The 12,573-nt window shown below is 42.2% G+C and overlaps 1 protein-coding gene across 1 annotated transcript in view; it reads left to right on the forward strand.

The window, feature by feature from the left end:
• The window catches only part of ITGA9 (integrin subunit alpha 9), a 589,864-nt gene that overhangs the window by 448,356 nt on the left and 128,935 nt on the right, over window positions 1-12,573 (forward strand). The window contains exon 23 of the mRNA XM_033930560.1: window positions 2,099-2,206. Within this exon, the coding sequence (XP_033786451.1) occupies window positions 2,099-2,206 (108 nt within the window). The remainder of the gene's footprint in view (window positions 1-2,098; window positions 2,207-12,573) is intronic.

Consider the following 12,573-nt stretch of genomic DNA (forward strand, 5'->3'; position numbering starts at 1 on the left):
AATGTGCAGATGCCCATGCATGTCTCCACCTAAATTATGCTCCCCAATTTCTGGGTGAGCCTAGGGGTGAACTGGGTGGGCACAGCCCACACATTTGCTCCCCAATTTCTGGATGAGCCTAGGGTTGAACTGGGTGCCCATACATTTGCTCCCCAATTTCTGGGTGAGCCTAGGGGTGAACTGGGTGGGCACAGCCCACACATTTGCTCCCCAATTTCTGGGTGAGCCTAGGGGTGAACTGGGTGGGCACAGCCCACACATTTGCTCCCCAATTTCTGGGTGAGCCTAAGGGTGAACTGGGTGGGCACAGCCCACACATTTGCTCCCCAATTTCTGGGTGAGCCTAGGGGTGAACTGGGTGGGCACAGCCCAAACATTTGCTCCCCAATTTCTGGGTGAGCCTAGGGGTGAACTGGGTGGGCACAGCCCACACATTTCCTCCCCAATTTCTGGGTGAGCCTAGGGGTGAACTGGGTGGGCACAGCCCACACATTTCCTCTCCGTCCACTACCTTGCCTAGAGGAGATCCCCAAGTCTTACCAGCTCAGGAGTCCTTTCCAGAGCCTTCTGAGCTGTCTCAATCTCAGATCAGTTAGTGGCGCCTTTCCAGGTACAGATGCCAGCATCCCCTGTGCATGCTCAGTTCAGTCAGCACCTCTGAACTGAGCATGCATGGTGGTTGCTGACCTAATTCTGTAAATAGCATTCAAAGAGAGGCTGCAATTAATCAGGGTCCCTTGCGCACATAAACTAATTGGCTCTTGGTGATAACTTAATTGTCCTTAACAACGCTAATTGGCACTTAGGGTTATGCATGTATCTGATCTATGCTTTGTTCTATAAACAGTGCTCCTAATTTCTATAGCGCACATCTCCTAAGTGGGTGTGGCCATGGGAGGGGCATGATTCAGTCAGGAGCGTGCCCAACATTTAGGCGCAGTTATACTGCCTAATTGCCAGTAGATGCATGCAAGAATGCAGACATAAGCTATAATGACAGTTCTGCTCATAACACTCTATATTTTGGTGCCTATGTTTGGGCACCATTTACTGAATCTACCCTTAAATGCTAACTCCAAGTACAGAAATACATGATATCAGCAGATTTAACATGGCACCTATAAGGGCAGATGTTGGAAACTTCCCCAGTAGTTGTATTGAAGTTGCAGCTACTGCATGGCAAAGACTCTTTACTGCAGATGAGTAAAAAGTTCCCCTTTTACTAGGTTAGACAAGAGGGCTTCATATTGGTGCTATCTGGCAAGCTCTGGCACTATTTATTTATTCAATTTTCCATACTGTTCTCCTCAGGGAGCTCAGAATGGTTTACATGATTTTCTTTTTTCAGATACTCAAGCATTTTTCCCTGTCTGTCCTGGTGGGCTCACAATCTATCTAATGTACTTGGGGCAATTAAGTGATTTGCCCAGGGTCACAAGGAACAGGGTGCTGAGGTTGTAGCTTTAACCACTGTGCCTCCCACTCCCCTATTGTACTATCTGGACAATAGTCAATATCTAGATATTGATGTTGACTATCTGGATATTTTCAGCCATGGTGGCTGGCATTTAAAGAACGTTGACTGCCCTGTCTGAATTGAACTGAGTAGAATTAGTAACATAGCTGACTTTGATCTTTGTGCTCTTATAACAATACAAAGGTAGAGTCCTGAGATCTGAGATATTTTATCCTTTGCATGTCTCTTTACTGTTTCCCAATTAGTGTTTTACTTAACAGCTAAATGGCACCCATTCATTTCATGTCTCGTTGTTAGATATATTACTTTGCCAAGAATCATTATAAGAAAAGAGATCCATAAGTTTCCAATCACGATTAAAAAAGAGTAAGGAAAAAAGTATACTGTAAAACTCTCAAACTAACATTTTGAGAATGCGGGATTAAAAAAAAAAGAAGAAGAAAAAAAGGAATCAAGGAATGAACCTTATAAGCCCAAAATACTTAACTTTTTCTAACTCAAGGTAATTAGAGAAATGTTTGTCTTGTAGTGTTCATTTAATTTCTAGTTGCTCATTTTGTATGACTGGCTAACAATTACTTCTAAAATTGCTAAAGATTTTCCTTCTCTTCTTGATTGCAGGTTTATAACACTGGACCGAGCACCCTACCAGGATCGGTTGTTCAACTTTTCTTCCCCAATCGCCTTTCTGAGACTGGTTTTGAAATATTCCATATTCAGGAGTTGATGGTAAGTCCCTGGATGAACAGAGTAAGAACAAGCTTTATGATCTCATAAAACCACTCTCATTCTGAAGATTAACACCTTGATTAGTAAATGTAGAGGGTTTTTCTAGATTCTAGAAATCTTTAAAGCATCCTACCTCCCAAACACTTGCTGAACTGTTCTACAGCACATCAGAAAACTGAGTAAATTAAGTCCTGGAAAGAGTGAATAACAAAGGGCTCCTTTAACGTTTTTAATTATTATTTATTTAAGATTATTTATTTATTAAAGGGCTCCTTTTTCAAAGCTGCAGTAGAGGTTTCTACTAGGGACCGGCAAGGTAAATGCTCCAACACTCATAGGAATTCTATGAGCATCAGAGCATTTACCTTTCTGGCCCATGGTAGAAACCTCTACCACAGCTTTGTAAATCCAGCAAAAGTCTGCACACCAGAAGAAAGATTTCTGCTTGACAAAGATCAAGGCAATGAAACCACAGGAGGTCAAATACAAGGACCAAGATGCAAGAAGAAATATGTTCTATTAAACTAATTTAGGGCTAGTTGCAAGGTTTCTGGCTGCTCTCTCCCTAATCTCTGGCCACCACCACTGAATCCTCCTATCACATTAGACCGTGCTGATGGTGTCCTAAAAGTTGTTGGTAGTAGTTTTGAAAGGATTGTAATTTATCCAGTATTTTAATAACTCGAGACCTGCCCATCTTAAGTTTAGTAATAAAATTAAGTGACTTTGAAGAGTGTACTAAATTAGCAAGAAGCTTCCCTGCCTTTTGGCCCCAACGATGGAGCCTATAATGATACCCCAAAATATTATGTTGTGCTTTGTGAGATAATACTGTGTCTAGAGTTGTGTGCACATTATAAAACTCCTCTTTTTTTTTTAGTTCAAGAAATTTTTATTGTTTTCATATACCGGTACTTACAAAATATACTGGAGTAATATAAGAATAAGCAGTATTATGATGAATAGTAATAAACACTATGCTTACATTACCCCTCTCCTCAAGTCACTTCATTGGCTCCCTATCCATTTCCACATACGGTTCAAACTCCTCTTATTGACTTACAAGTGCATTCACTCTGCAGCTTCTCAGTATCGCTCCTCTTTTATCTCTTCCTATACTCCGTTCATTGGGTAAATGTCTTTTATCTGTACCCTTCTCCTCTACTGCCTACTCCAGACTCCATCCCTTCTATCTTGTTGCACCATATGCCTGAAACAGACTACCTGAGTCAGTATTACATTACATTACATTAGGGATTTCTATTCCGCCATTACCTTGCGGTTCAAGGCGGATTACAAAAGATTAATAAAAACGGTGTTACTATTGATTAGCTAGAGAGGTAAGTAGTGGATCTTTTAACATTTCACGGGTTGTTAAGGGTAAGGCGGTTTGCAAAAGAATTAAGAAGGGGGTCACAATGGAAGCTCTGTTGTTATTACTAGTGAAGTAAAGGGTAGATCAATTGTCAGTTTTAGAGTTATTAAGAGTACGTGGTGTTATGGCTGCTTCAGGAATTTCTTGAAAAGTATAGTTTTTATTTCTTTTCTGAATGTCTTGTGGTCTGGGGTGGTCGTCAGAAGGTTGGAAATCTGGTTGTCCAGCCTTGCGGCTTGAGTGGCTAGGAGGCCGTCGTGTAGTTTTGATTGTTTTACTTCCTTGATTGGGGGAGGTATGAATGGGGAGTGCGTTTTTCTGTGTCAAGCTCCATCTCTGGCAATGTTCAAATCTAGGCTAAAAGCCCACTAAATTGTATAACTTTTTTTGCCTACCCTTGCTCATATGTCCTTATAATAATAATAATAATAATAACTTTATTCTTTAATACTGCCATAGCCAAAAGTTTTAGTGTAAACCGCCTAGAACTTCTGGTTATGGCGGTATAAAAGAATAAAGTTATTATTATAAGAACATAAGAATTGCCGTTCTGGGACAGACTGAAGGTCCATCAAGCCCAGTATCCTGTTTCCAACAGTGGTCAAACCAGGCCCCAAGTACCTAGCTAAATCCTAACAGATTTTATTCAAATCCCAAGTTGTAAAACAGATTTGTATGTTTGATGTCTGATCACTCGTGCTTTCCAGTTAGATAAATTTGATTGTTCTGTATATAGAGTGACTAGATTTATTTGTAGAACCATTGCAGATTGGGATTTAAAAAACACATACTCTTGGCACCATTGCCAACCGCATACATGCTTTTGAATCTCAAACAGTGTGTGTTCAGTTTTTCAAAAGAATGCAAAAAGAAGCCTGTAGGGAACAGGAGGCTGTGAAACGGAAGGCCTATCAGCACTAGCATTCCTTGAAGGAACTAGGTTTTAAGTGCTGAAATCTGCAACAAATTAACCATGGTCTTTCCAAAGACTGTGATACATTTCTGACAAGCATTAGATTGCTTTAATCTGCCTATTCTGGGCTGCAGGATTAGAATTGTTATTTTTAGGATATTTATTTTGCCTAGAGGGAAAGGTTGAAGATGTTCATGAGTATACAGTGACTGACAGCTGGAAACTGGGTTGATCTTGGCCAGTTATGCTGCTGTTGGATGACCTTCATCCTGACCCAGCGTGGGAGGAGATGGTTTGGAACCACCTTGTAAACGATTCATGCTTAAACACTTATTCTTTTCCTGAGCCTGTACAATTATGGTTAGATTTAGTGAGTCATAGGCCAGTGCATTTTGGCGGTAACTTCATTCTGTTACAATCCAGATTTAGACTTGCTTCTTTTGAGGGATCTGGATTACAGCTGGATAGATACAAAGCAATATTTTTCTTTTGGGGTATTCTGTGCCCAAAGGCATACCCAACCTACTATTTTCCTAATTCAGGAACTATGGAAATCTAAAACATGTTTGAGAAAACTTGTATTTTGGACCACCTGTCTATAGAGGGCATCAGTGTTTTAACATTATGTTTGATGTACTGAACAAATACTCCAGTTTTAGTTAGCTGATTTTTTTAGATATAAAAGTCAAGCCGGGCTCTAGGTCCCAGCAAACAAAAATCACATGCTTGAAGTGACACATTTTGGGGGTAGCATTTTGGCCAGCATTCTGACAAATAAAGCCTAGGGATGTTAATTTGTTAGCACACGTTGAATTCATTAACATGCTTTAAAAATTCTAGTTCTCATTATCAACAAACTAATGGATATACAGTCGATTTGCACGCATTGTAAAGTTCTAATAAGCATTAAAAATTTAAGCGCAGGCATGGATAAAAAAACAAACAAAAAAAAAAATGCAGATGGAGTGGCTAGAAATTATTTGTTTGGGTAAGTAGAAAACCTAGAATGGCACTAGCAGAAGTTGTGCCTTTCCTGTTTGGCTAGGCCACTGTTAATTTTATTGTGGTTGTCCTGAAGGCCATATTCTACCAACGGTGCTGTAAGTTAGGCAGCTGTAGGCACCCTACCGCTGCCTAACTTAATTGTTTTAATTGGCTTTAATCAGTGCAGTAATAGACCGAGTCATTTAAAACCGATTAAAAACTCATTTTAAAAATAGTAGGCACGAGGAGATGTCTGCAACAGGACACCTAAAGGCACCTTATGTCTTAAGTGGGCATGGTTATGGGTGGAATGGGAATTAGGTGCCATTACGCACAATTCACTAAAGAACTTGGATACCTGCAATGTAGGCCAGTAAAACGCTGGCCTACATTGCTAGCATTTAAGCTTTTTCTTAGACGTCGTTAGCCACGATTCTGTTAACAGCACCTAAGTGTGATTGACACACAACCGGCATCCATTTTTTTCAGACATCGCCGATTATGACGCCATTTACAGAATCCAGAGAAAGTGGCAAATTATGGAAGTGTGTGGCTGACACTATAGGATTACTGGGAACAGCAACTCAAATAGCAAGATAGTGGTCGGGGGTCATGAGAGTGGCTGTGGCCACTAAAATTGAGTCATGGCCACAGAAGGTTTTGTAAGGAGTGGCGTAAATGCTTGCTATCCTATTCAGAATTGTAATTCTCTTTTCTTATTATAGATTGTTATTATTGTAACCCACTTTATTTGTGTGTCAGTGAAGAGTGGTACATTAGATAAAATTTACTTTAACATTAACCTTAATGGAAAAATGAGTGTTGGAATCTGCAAAAAGAAAAAAAAAACAACCTGTAAAATATGGGCTCAGTACATGGGAAAGTCCTACATTGAATTTTTTGATTGGGTGACCAGAGAGCTGGATCGAGGACATATGCTAGATGTAATTTACTTAGATTTCAGCAAAGCCTTTGATACGGTTCCTCATAGGAGGCTGTTGAACAAACTTGAAGGGCTGAAGTCAGGACCCAAAGTGGTGAACTGGGTTAGAAACTGGCTGTCGGACAGAGGGTGGTGGTTAATGGAAGTCGCTCGGAGGAAGGAAAGGTGAGTAGTGGAATCCCTCAGGGTGCTGGGGCCGATCCTGTTCAATATGTTTGTGAGTGACATTGCTGAAGGGTTAGAAGGAAAAGTGTGCCTTTTTGCAGATGATACCAAGATTTGTAACAGAGTAGACATCGAAGATGGAGTGGAAAATATAAAAAAGGATCTGCAAAAGTTAGAAGAATGGTCTAATGCCTGGCAACTAAAATTCAATGCAAAAAAATGCAGAGTAATGCATTTGGGGATTAATAATAGGAAGGAACCGTATATGCTGGGAGGAGAGAAGTTGATATGCACGGACGGGGAGAGGGACCTTGGGGTGATAGTGTCCGAAGATCTAAAGGCGAAAAAACAGTGTGACAAGGCTATGGCTGATGCCAGAAGGATGCTGGGTTGTATAAAGAGAGGCGTAGTCAGTAGAAGGAAGAAGGTGTTGATGGTCATTGGTGAGGCCCCACTTGGAGTATTGTGTTCAGTTTTGGAGACCGTATCTGGTGAAGGACATAAGAAGACTTGAAGCGGTCCAGAGGAGGGCAACGAAAATGATAGGAGGCTTGTGCCAGAAGATGTATGAGGAGAGACTAGAAGCCCTGAATATGTATACCCTAGAGCACAGTTCTTCAACCGCCGGTCCGCGGACCGGTGCTGGTCTGTGGAAAATTTCTGCCGGTCTGCGCAGGGCCGGCGAGATCCAGTCGGCAGTTAAATTTCCTGCCGACTGCGGTTCCTCCCGACTAATGTTCCTCCCAGCCTCAGGCGATCAAGACAGGCTGCCAACGTCGGAGCTTTCCCTCTCTGAGTCTCGCCTGTTAGGAAACAGGAAGTTGAAACAAAATAGGCGGGACTCAGAGAGTGAAGGTCCCGATGTCGGCAGCCTGTCTTGATCGCCGCCCCTGCCGAGTTGCTGAAGAGGGCCGCGGGGAAGTCGCGAGTAGAATGGAGAGAGCTGCAGATACAGGTGCAGGTGGAGGGAGATGGTCAGCGTGTGCGAGCAAGATCCTGGGGAGGCTTCACAGTGGCTGTCTCCCCTCCCACCAGCTCTCCTACTTGCCAGGGCAGTGATTTACCGGCAACTTCTTGCAGGCAAGTACTGAGAGCTGCTGGAAGGGGAGGAAGCCACAGTAGGAGGCTGGGAAGCTGCTGGATAAAGGGAGAGCTGTTACTGGACTTGGAGAGAATTAGAAGGAGAGATGCTGCTGGGAGGGGAGGAGGGAAAGGGATGGGAAGAGAGTTAATGTTGGATAGAGGGAGGAGGGAAGGGAGAAGGGAAAAAAAGAAGGAGGGAAGGGAGAAAGAAAAAAGGAAGGAAACAGCTGGCAGGGAGATTACAGGAGGGGAAGGGGGTCAGGGAGGAATGGAGAGATCAGATGAGGGAAAGGGGAGAGAGAGGAATGAGAAAGTAGAGAGACATTGATGCTGGAAAGGGGGTCAGCAGAGAAATGAGAGAGGGATAAAGATGCTAGATCTGGTGTAGGAGAGATAGAAATGAAGAAGGCAGTGAAGCTGGAATGAATGATGTAAAAAGGAGAGAGGAGGAACAGGCTGGATGGACAGGGAAGAGGGGCATAGAAAGAAGTCAGATACATATGTAAGGGGGAGAGGGCAGACATTGGATGGAACAGGCAGATGCTGGAAGGAAAAGAGTGAAAAGAAGATGAAAGCAGAAACCAGAGACAACAAAAGGTAGAAAAAAATAATTTTATTTCTGTTTTGTCATTAGAAATATATCCTGCTAGAGACATAACTGGGGACTGCAGTATTCTGTTAGCATAATATTTCTATTTAGCATTCTATAATAACTTGGCTTGTTCAGTTTTCTTGATAGTAGAGGGGATATATGTGAAGGGGAGGGGAGACAGGGGTTTTGTTGGTCCGTGCTCTGTATATTTGTATTTATAAAATCACAATTGTTCAGAATATTGTTTCTTTTTATACTTTAATAAAATACGTTCAATATAAAATCATAATTGCGGCTTGTGCAGATGGGATCAGATGGTTTGTGGGGACCCAGCTCGCGGAGATGGGGCGTAAACGGGGTTTTTAAATTTTAGTCCTAGTAGTTTGCCGGTCCACAAAATAATTCTTTTATTTCTGCCGGTCCACGGGTGTAAAAAGGTTGAAGAACACTGCCCTAGAGGAAAGGAGGGACAGGGGAGATATGATTCAGATGTTCAAATACTTGAAGGGTATTAACTTAGAACAAAATCTTTTCCAGGGAAAATGGAAAAACCAGAGGACATAATTTGAGGTTGAGTGGTGGTAGATTCAAGAGCAATGTTTAAGAAATTCTACTTTACGTAGAGGGTGGTAGATGCCTGGAATGCGCTCCTGAGAGAGCTGGTGGAGAGGAAAACAGTGGCGGAGTTCAAAGAAGCGTGGGATGAACACAGAGGATCTAGAATCAGAAAATAATATTAAATATTGAACTAAGGCCAGTACTGGGCAGACTTGCACGGTCTGTGTCTATATATGGCTGTTTGGGGGAGGGTGGGCTAGAGAGGGCTTCAATAGCTGGGAGGGTTTAGATGGGATGGAGTAGGTTTTAACGGAGATTTCGACAGTTGGAACTCAAGCACAGTACCGGGTAGAGCTTTGGATTCTTGCCCAGAAATAGCTAAGAAGAAAAAATTTAAAAAATGACTGGATGGATGTGACACGATTGTGAAACGGATGGTATGAAAGATTAATATTGAGTGACACTGCCTAGGATCCATGATAGCTGTTACAAGGAAACACAAGTATTATGAGAACGAGCAAGGACTTTTCAGCACCTATTGAGCAGGTCCTCAGGCAGGCTAACACATAACATTCCACAAGCATTCAGTTAACTCAATCCACAAGGAAAGGGATGGGAAATTAGCTCATGAGGCAAACACATACTAATTAGTAAACATCCTCCCGACATTGGGATGGGAAATTAGTTCACGAGGCAGGCTAGGAGTATATTGATTGGTAAACATCCTCCCGGCATTCACTTAACTCAATCCACAAGGATAGGGGGATAAATACTGCTTCCCCTAGAAAGAAAGTTACCTGAAAAGGAGAGAGGACATTTCCACTACTGACAAGCTGTGTGATGATATTTTGTGAGTAAGCCTCCTGATCGTATGGAAAGTGACAGAATAATGATGTAATAACCGGTAACGTATTAATTCAAACTCTGTACTTAATCAATGATTATGGCTAGAAATATTGTATATATGTAATAAAATGGCTAGAAATATTGTATATAGGTAATAAAACTTAATATGTATACTATTTTGATTTCCTGGCATTCTGTCCAGTGCGGATAGTGACTGAAGGTATTTGGTAAGCCTTTTTTTATAGTAATACATTAATTGGCGTAGTCGGCAGGATTTCTCTAAAGAAAACCTGAGCACTCTTGTGATACAGGAATGTTCAGGAAGAGAGAGAAATCCTCAAAAGAACCTACAGAGGTGCCCGGCTGGACCGAGGCACCATATAATTTAATAGCACAAGAACTAGCCAATAATCATGGATTAGCAGAGTCATGGGAAAAGGTTCTGGGAAGTGCAGAACCAATTGATCTTGTACAAGCTTTAGGAAAATGCCCCGAAAAATCGGGTGATGTAGTGGCTTTAGCTCGAAGGAGCTGGGTATTGACCTCTGCCTACCGAATAGTGCACATTCGGTTGCAAACAGCAGTTCAGGAAAAAATTAAAGCAGAACGGGCGCAGATGGAAGCAGAGAGGCGTTGTCTTATGCTGGAATGTAGTGGTAAGCTTTTAAGAGACAAATTAGATCACTATCAAAAGATAGCTGAGGAATCTGCAGTTTATATTGCTGCCACAAAATATAAGAAAAGGCGCGGTCGCGTAAATAGAATAAAGGTGCAGAAACATATCGCGACCGCTACAGTAAATTGGGACCCTAGTAAGTGGGATGGGGATGTTTGGGATAGTACTGACTCGAATGATGAAGGGGTTTGGGATGATTGTCCAGGAGGACCTCGGTGTCCTGATACTGAAATAGATCCCCCCGTTGGTGTAAGTAACCCATCGGTAAAACCAGTAACTAGGCGAAAACATCAGACCACTTATGGACCTGATAGGCAGGATAAAAGAGGGGGGGATGGACAAAGAATCCCGGTACGGAATAGGGATGGGGTGGTATTGAATGTGGATGGGACACCCGCAGCAGAGGGGGATCAGGTGATGTATGAGACTGAATTAGTGCCCCATGTGCAAGCAAGAGAAAGTTTAGAGGATTTCACTCAGGCAGAAGTGGACGATATATTGGGAAGATTTAGGCAAAGAAGTGGGGAAGGAGATATGAAATGGGTGGTACGATTAATGGATACGGGAGCAGCTGGGGTAAGTTTGGATAAAGGAGATGTACACAAATTTTACACTGTAACGCGAGACCCTATAGTAACACGGGCGATGCGTACATACTTTGAAGGAAGAAATGGGGAAAATATTACTTTGGCGGGGCTCATTATTTATGGAATGAGGGATAAATATCCAACTGAAGGGGATATTCCTGCTAATGATAGACCTTGGTTTGCTTTGAAAGATGGGATTGAAAGGGTGAAAGAGGAAGCAATGCGCAGTTCCCTACACATCCTAGAAGTCACAGAGGATCCTTATGTAATCCCTGTAACTGCAGGATTTAGGAATAGGATATTAAAAACTACACCCCCAGCATACAAGGCTGTGATGATGACCCTGTTATTATCATTAACTGGGGATCAGGTCTCTGTCTTATTAGATAGAATGATAGAATTGCAAGATATGGGGGAATGGTCGAAAAATGAGGGAACTAATATGGAAAGAAGAAGAGAAATAAAACCTCCCCCCAGACATCCTCAATTTACGAGTAACGGTCACGAGGGGAGGGTATCAAGGAAGGAAATGTTTCAAGCTTTAATAAAGGCAGGGATAAACAAGGAAAAAATAGATGGGGCAGAAACTGGAGTATTATGGGGACATTTCTTTTCCATTGCTGACGAGCTGTGTGATGATATATTGAATAAGCCTCCTGATGGTTCCCCTATCGGAGTGATGCAATAACCGGTAATGTATTGATTCAAACTCTGTACTTAATCAATGATTATGGCTAGAAATATTGTATATATGTAATAAAACTTAATATGTATACTATTTTGATTTCCTGGCATTCTGTCCAGTGAGGATAGTGATTGAAGGTCTTCTATTGCCTTTTTAAATAGTAATACAATGGAACATTCGGGTCTTTATCTTCCGTCATCTACTATGTTACTATGTTAATACAATGTGCTCAGTCTATTTTAGCACATTTTGATGAACATAAGAATTGCTGCTGCTGGGTCAGACCAGTGGTCCTTCGTGTCCAGCAGTCCGCTCATGTGGCGGCTCTCTTGTCAAAGACCAGCGCCCTAACTGAGGCTAGCCCTACCTGGTACATTCCGGTTCAGCAGGAACTTGTCTAACTTTGTCTTGAATCCCTGGAGTGTGTTTTCTTCTATAACAGTATCTGGAAGAGCGTTCCAGGTTTCTACCTCTCTCTGGGTGAAGAAGAACTTCCTTACGTTTGTACGGAACCTATCCCCTTTCAACTTTAGAGAATGCCCTCTCGTTCTCCCTACCTTGGAGAGGGTGAACACCTGTACTTATCTACTAAGTCTATCCCCTTCAGTACCTTGAATGTTTCGATCATGTCCCCTCTCAATCTCCTCTGTTCAAGGGAGAAGAGGCCCAGTGTCTCCAATCTCTCACTGTACGGTAACTCCTCCAGCCCCTTGGATCAATTTTTTTACTGCATCAAGAGTTACAAAGACTAGGGGCTCCTTTTACTAAGCTGTACTAGCGTTTTTAGTGCGCGCTAACCCCGCGCTACACAAAAAATACTAACGCAAGCTCTATGGAGACATTGGCATGTAGCGCATGCGGCAATGTAGCGCAGCTTAGTAAAAGGAGCCCTAGGGGACACTCTATGAAGTTAGAGTAATACTTTTAAAACCAATAGGAGGAAAGATTTTTTCACTCAGA

Source organism: Geotrypetes seraphini, chromosome 2, assembly GCF_902459505.1.
Source record: "Geotrypetes seraphini chromosome 2, aGeoSer1.1, whole genome shotgun sequence".
In the NCBI taxonomy this organism is placed as follows: Eukaryota; Metazoa; Chordata; class Amphibia; order Gymnophiona; family Dermophiidae; genus Geotrypetes; species Geotrypetes seraphini.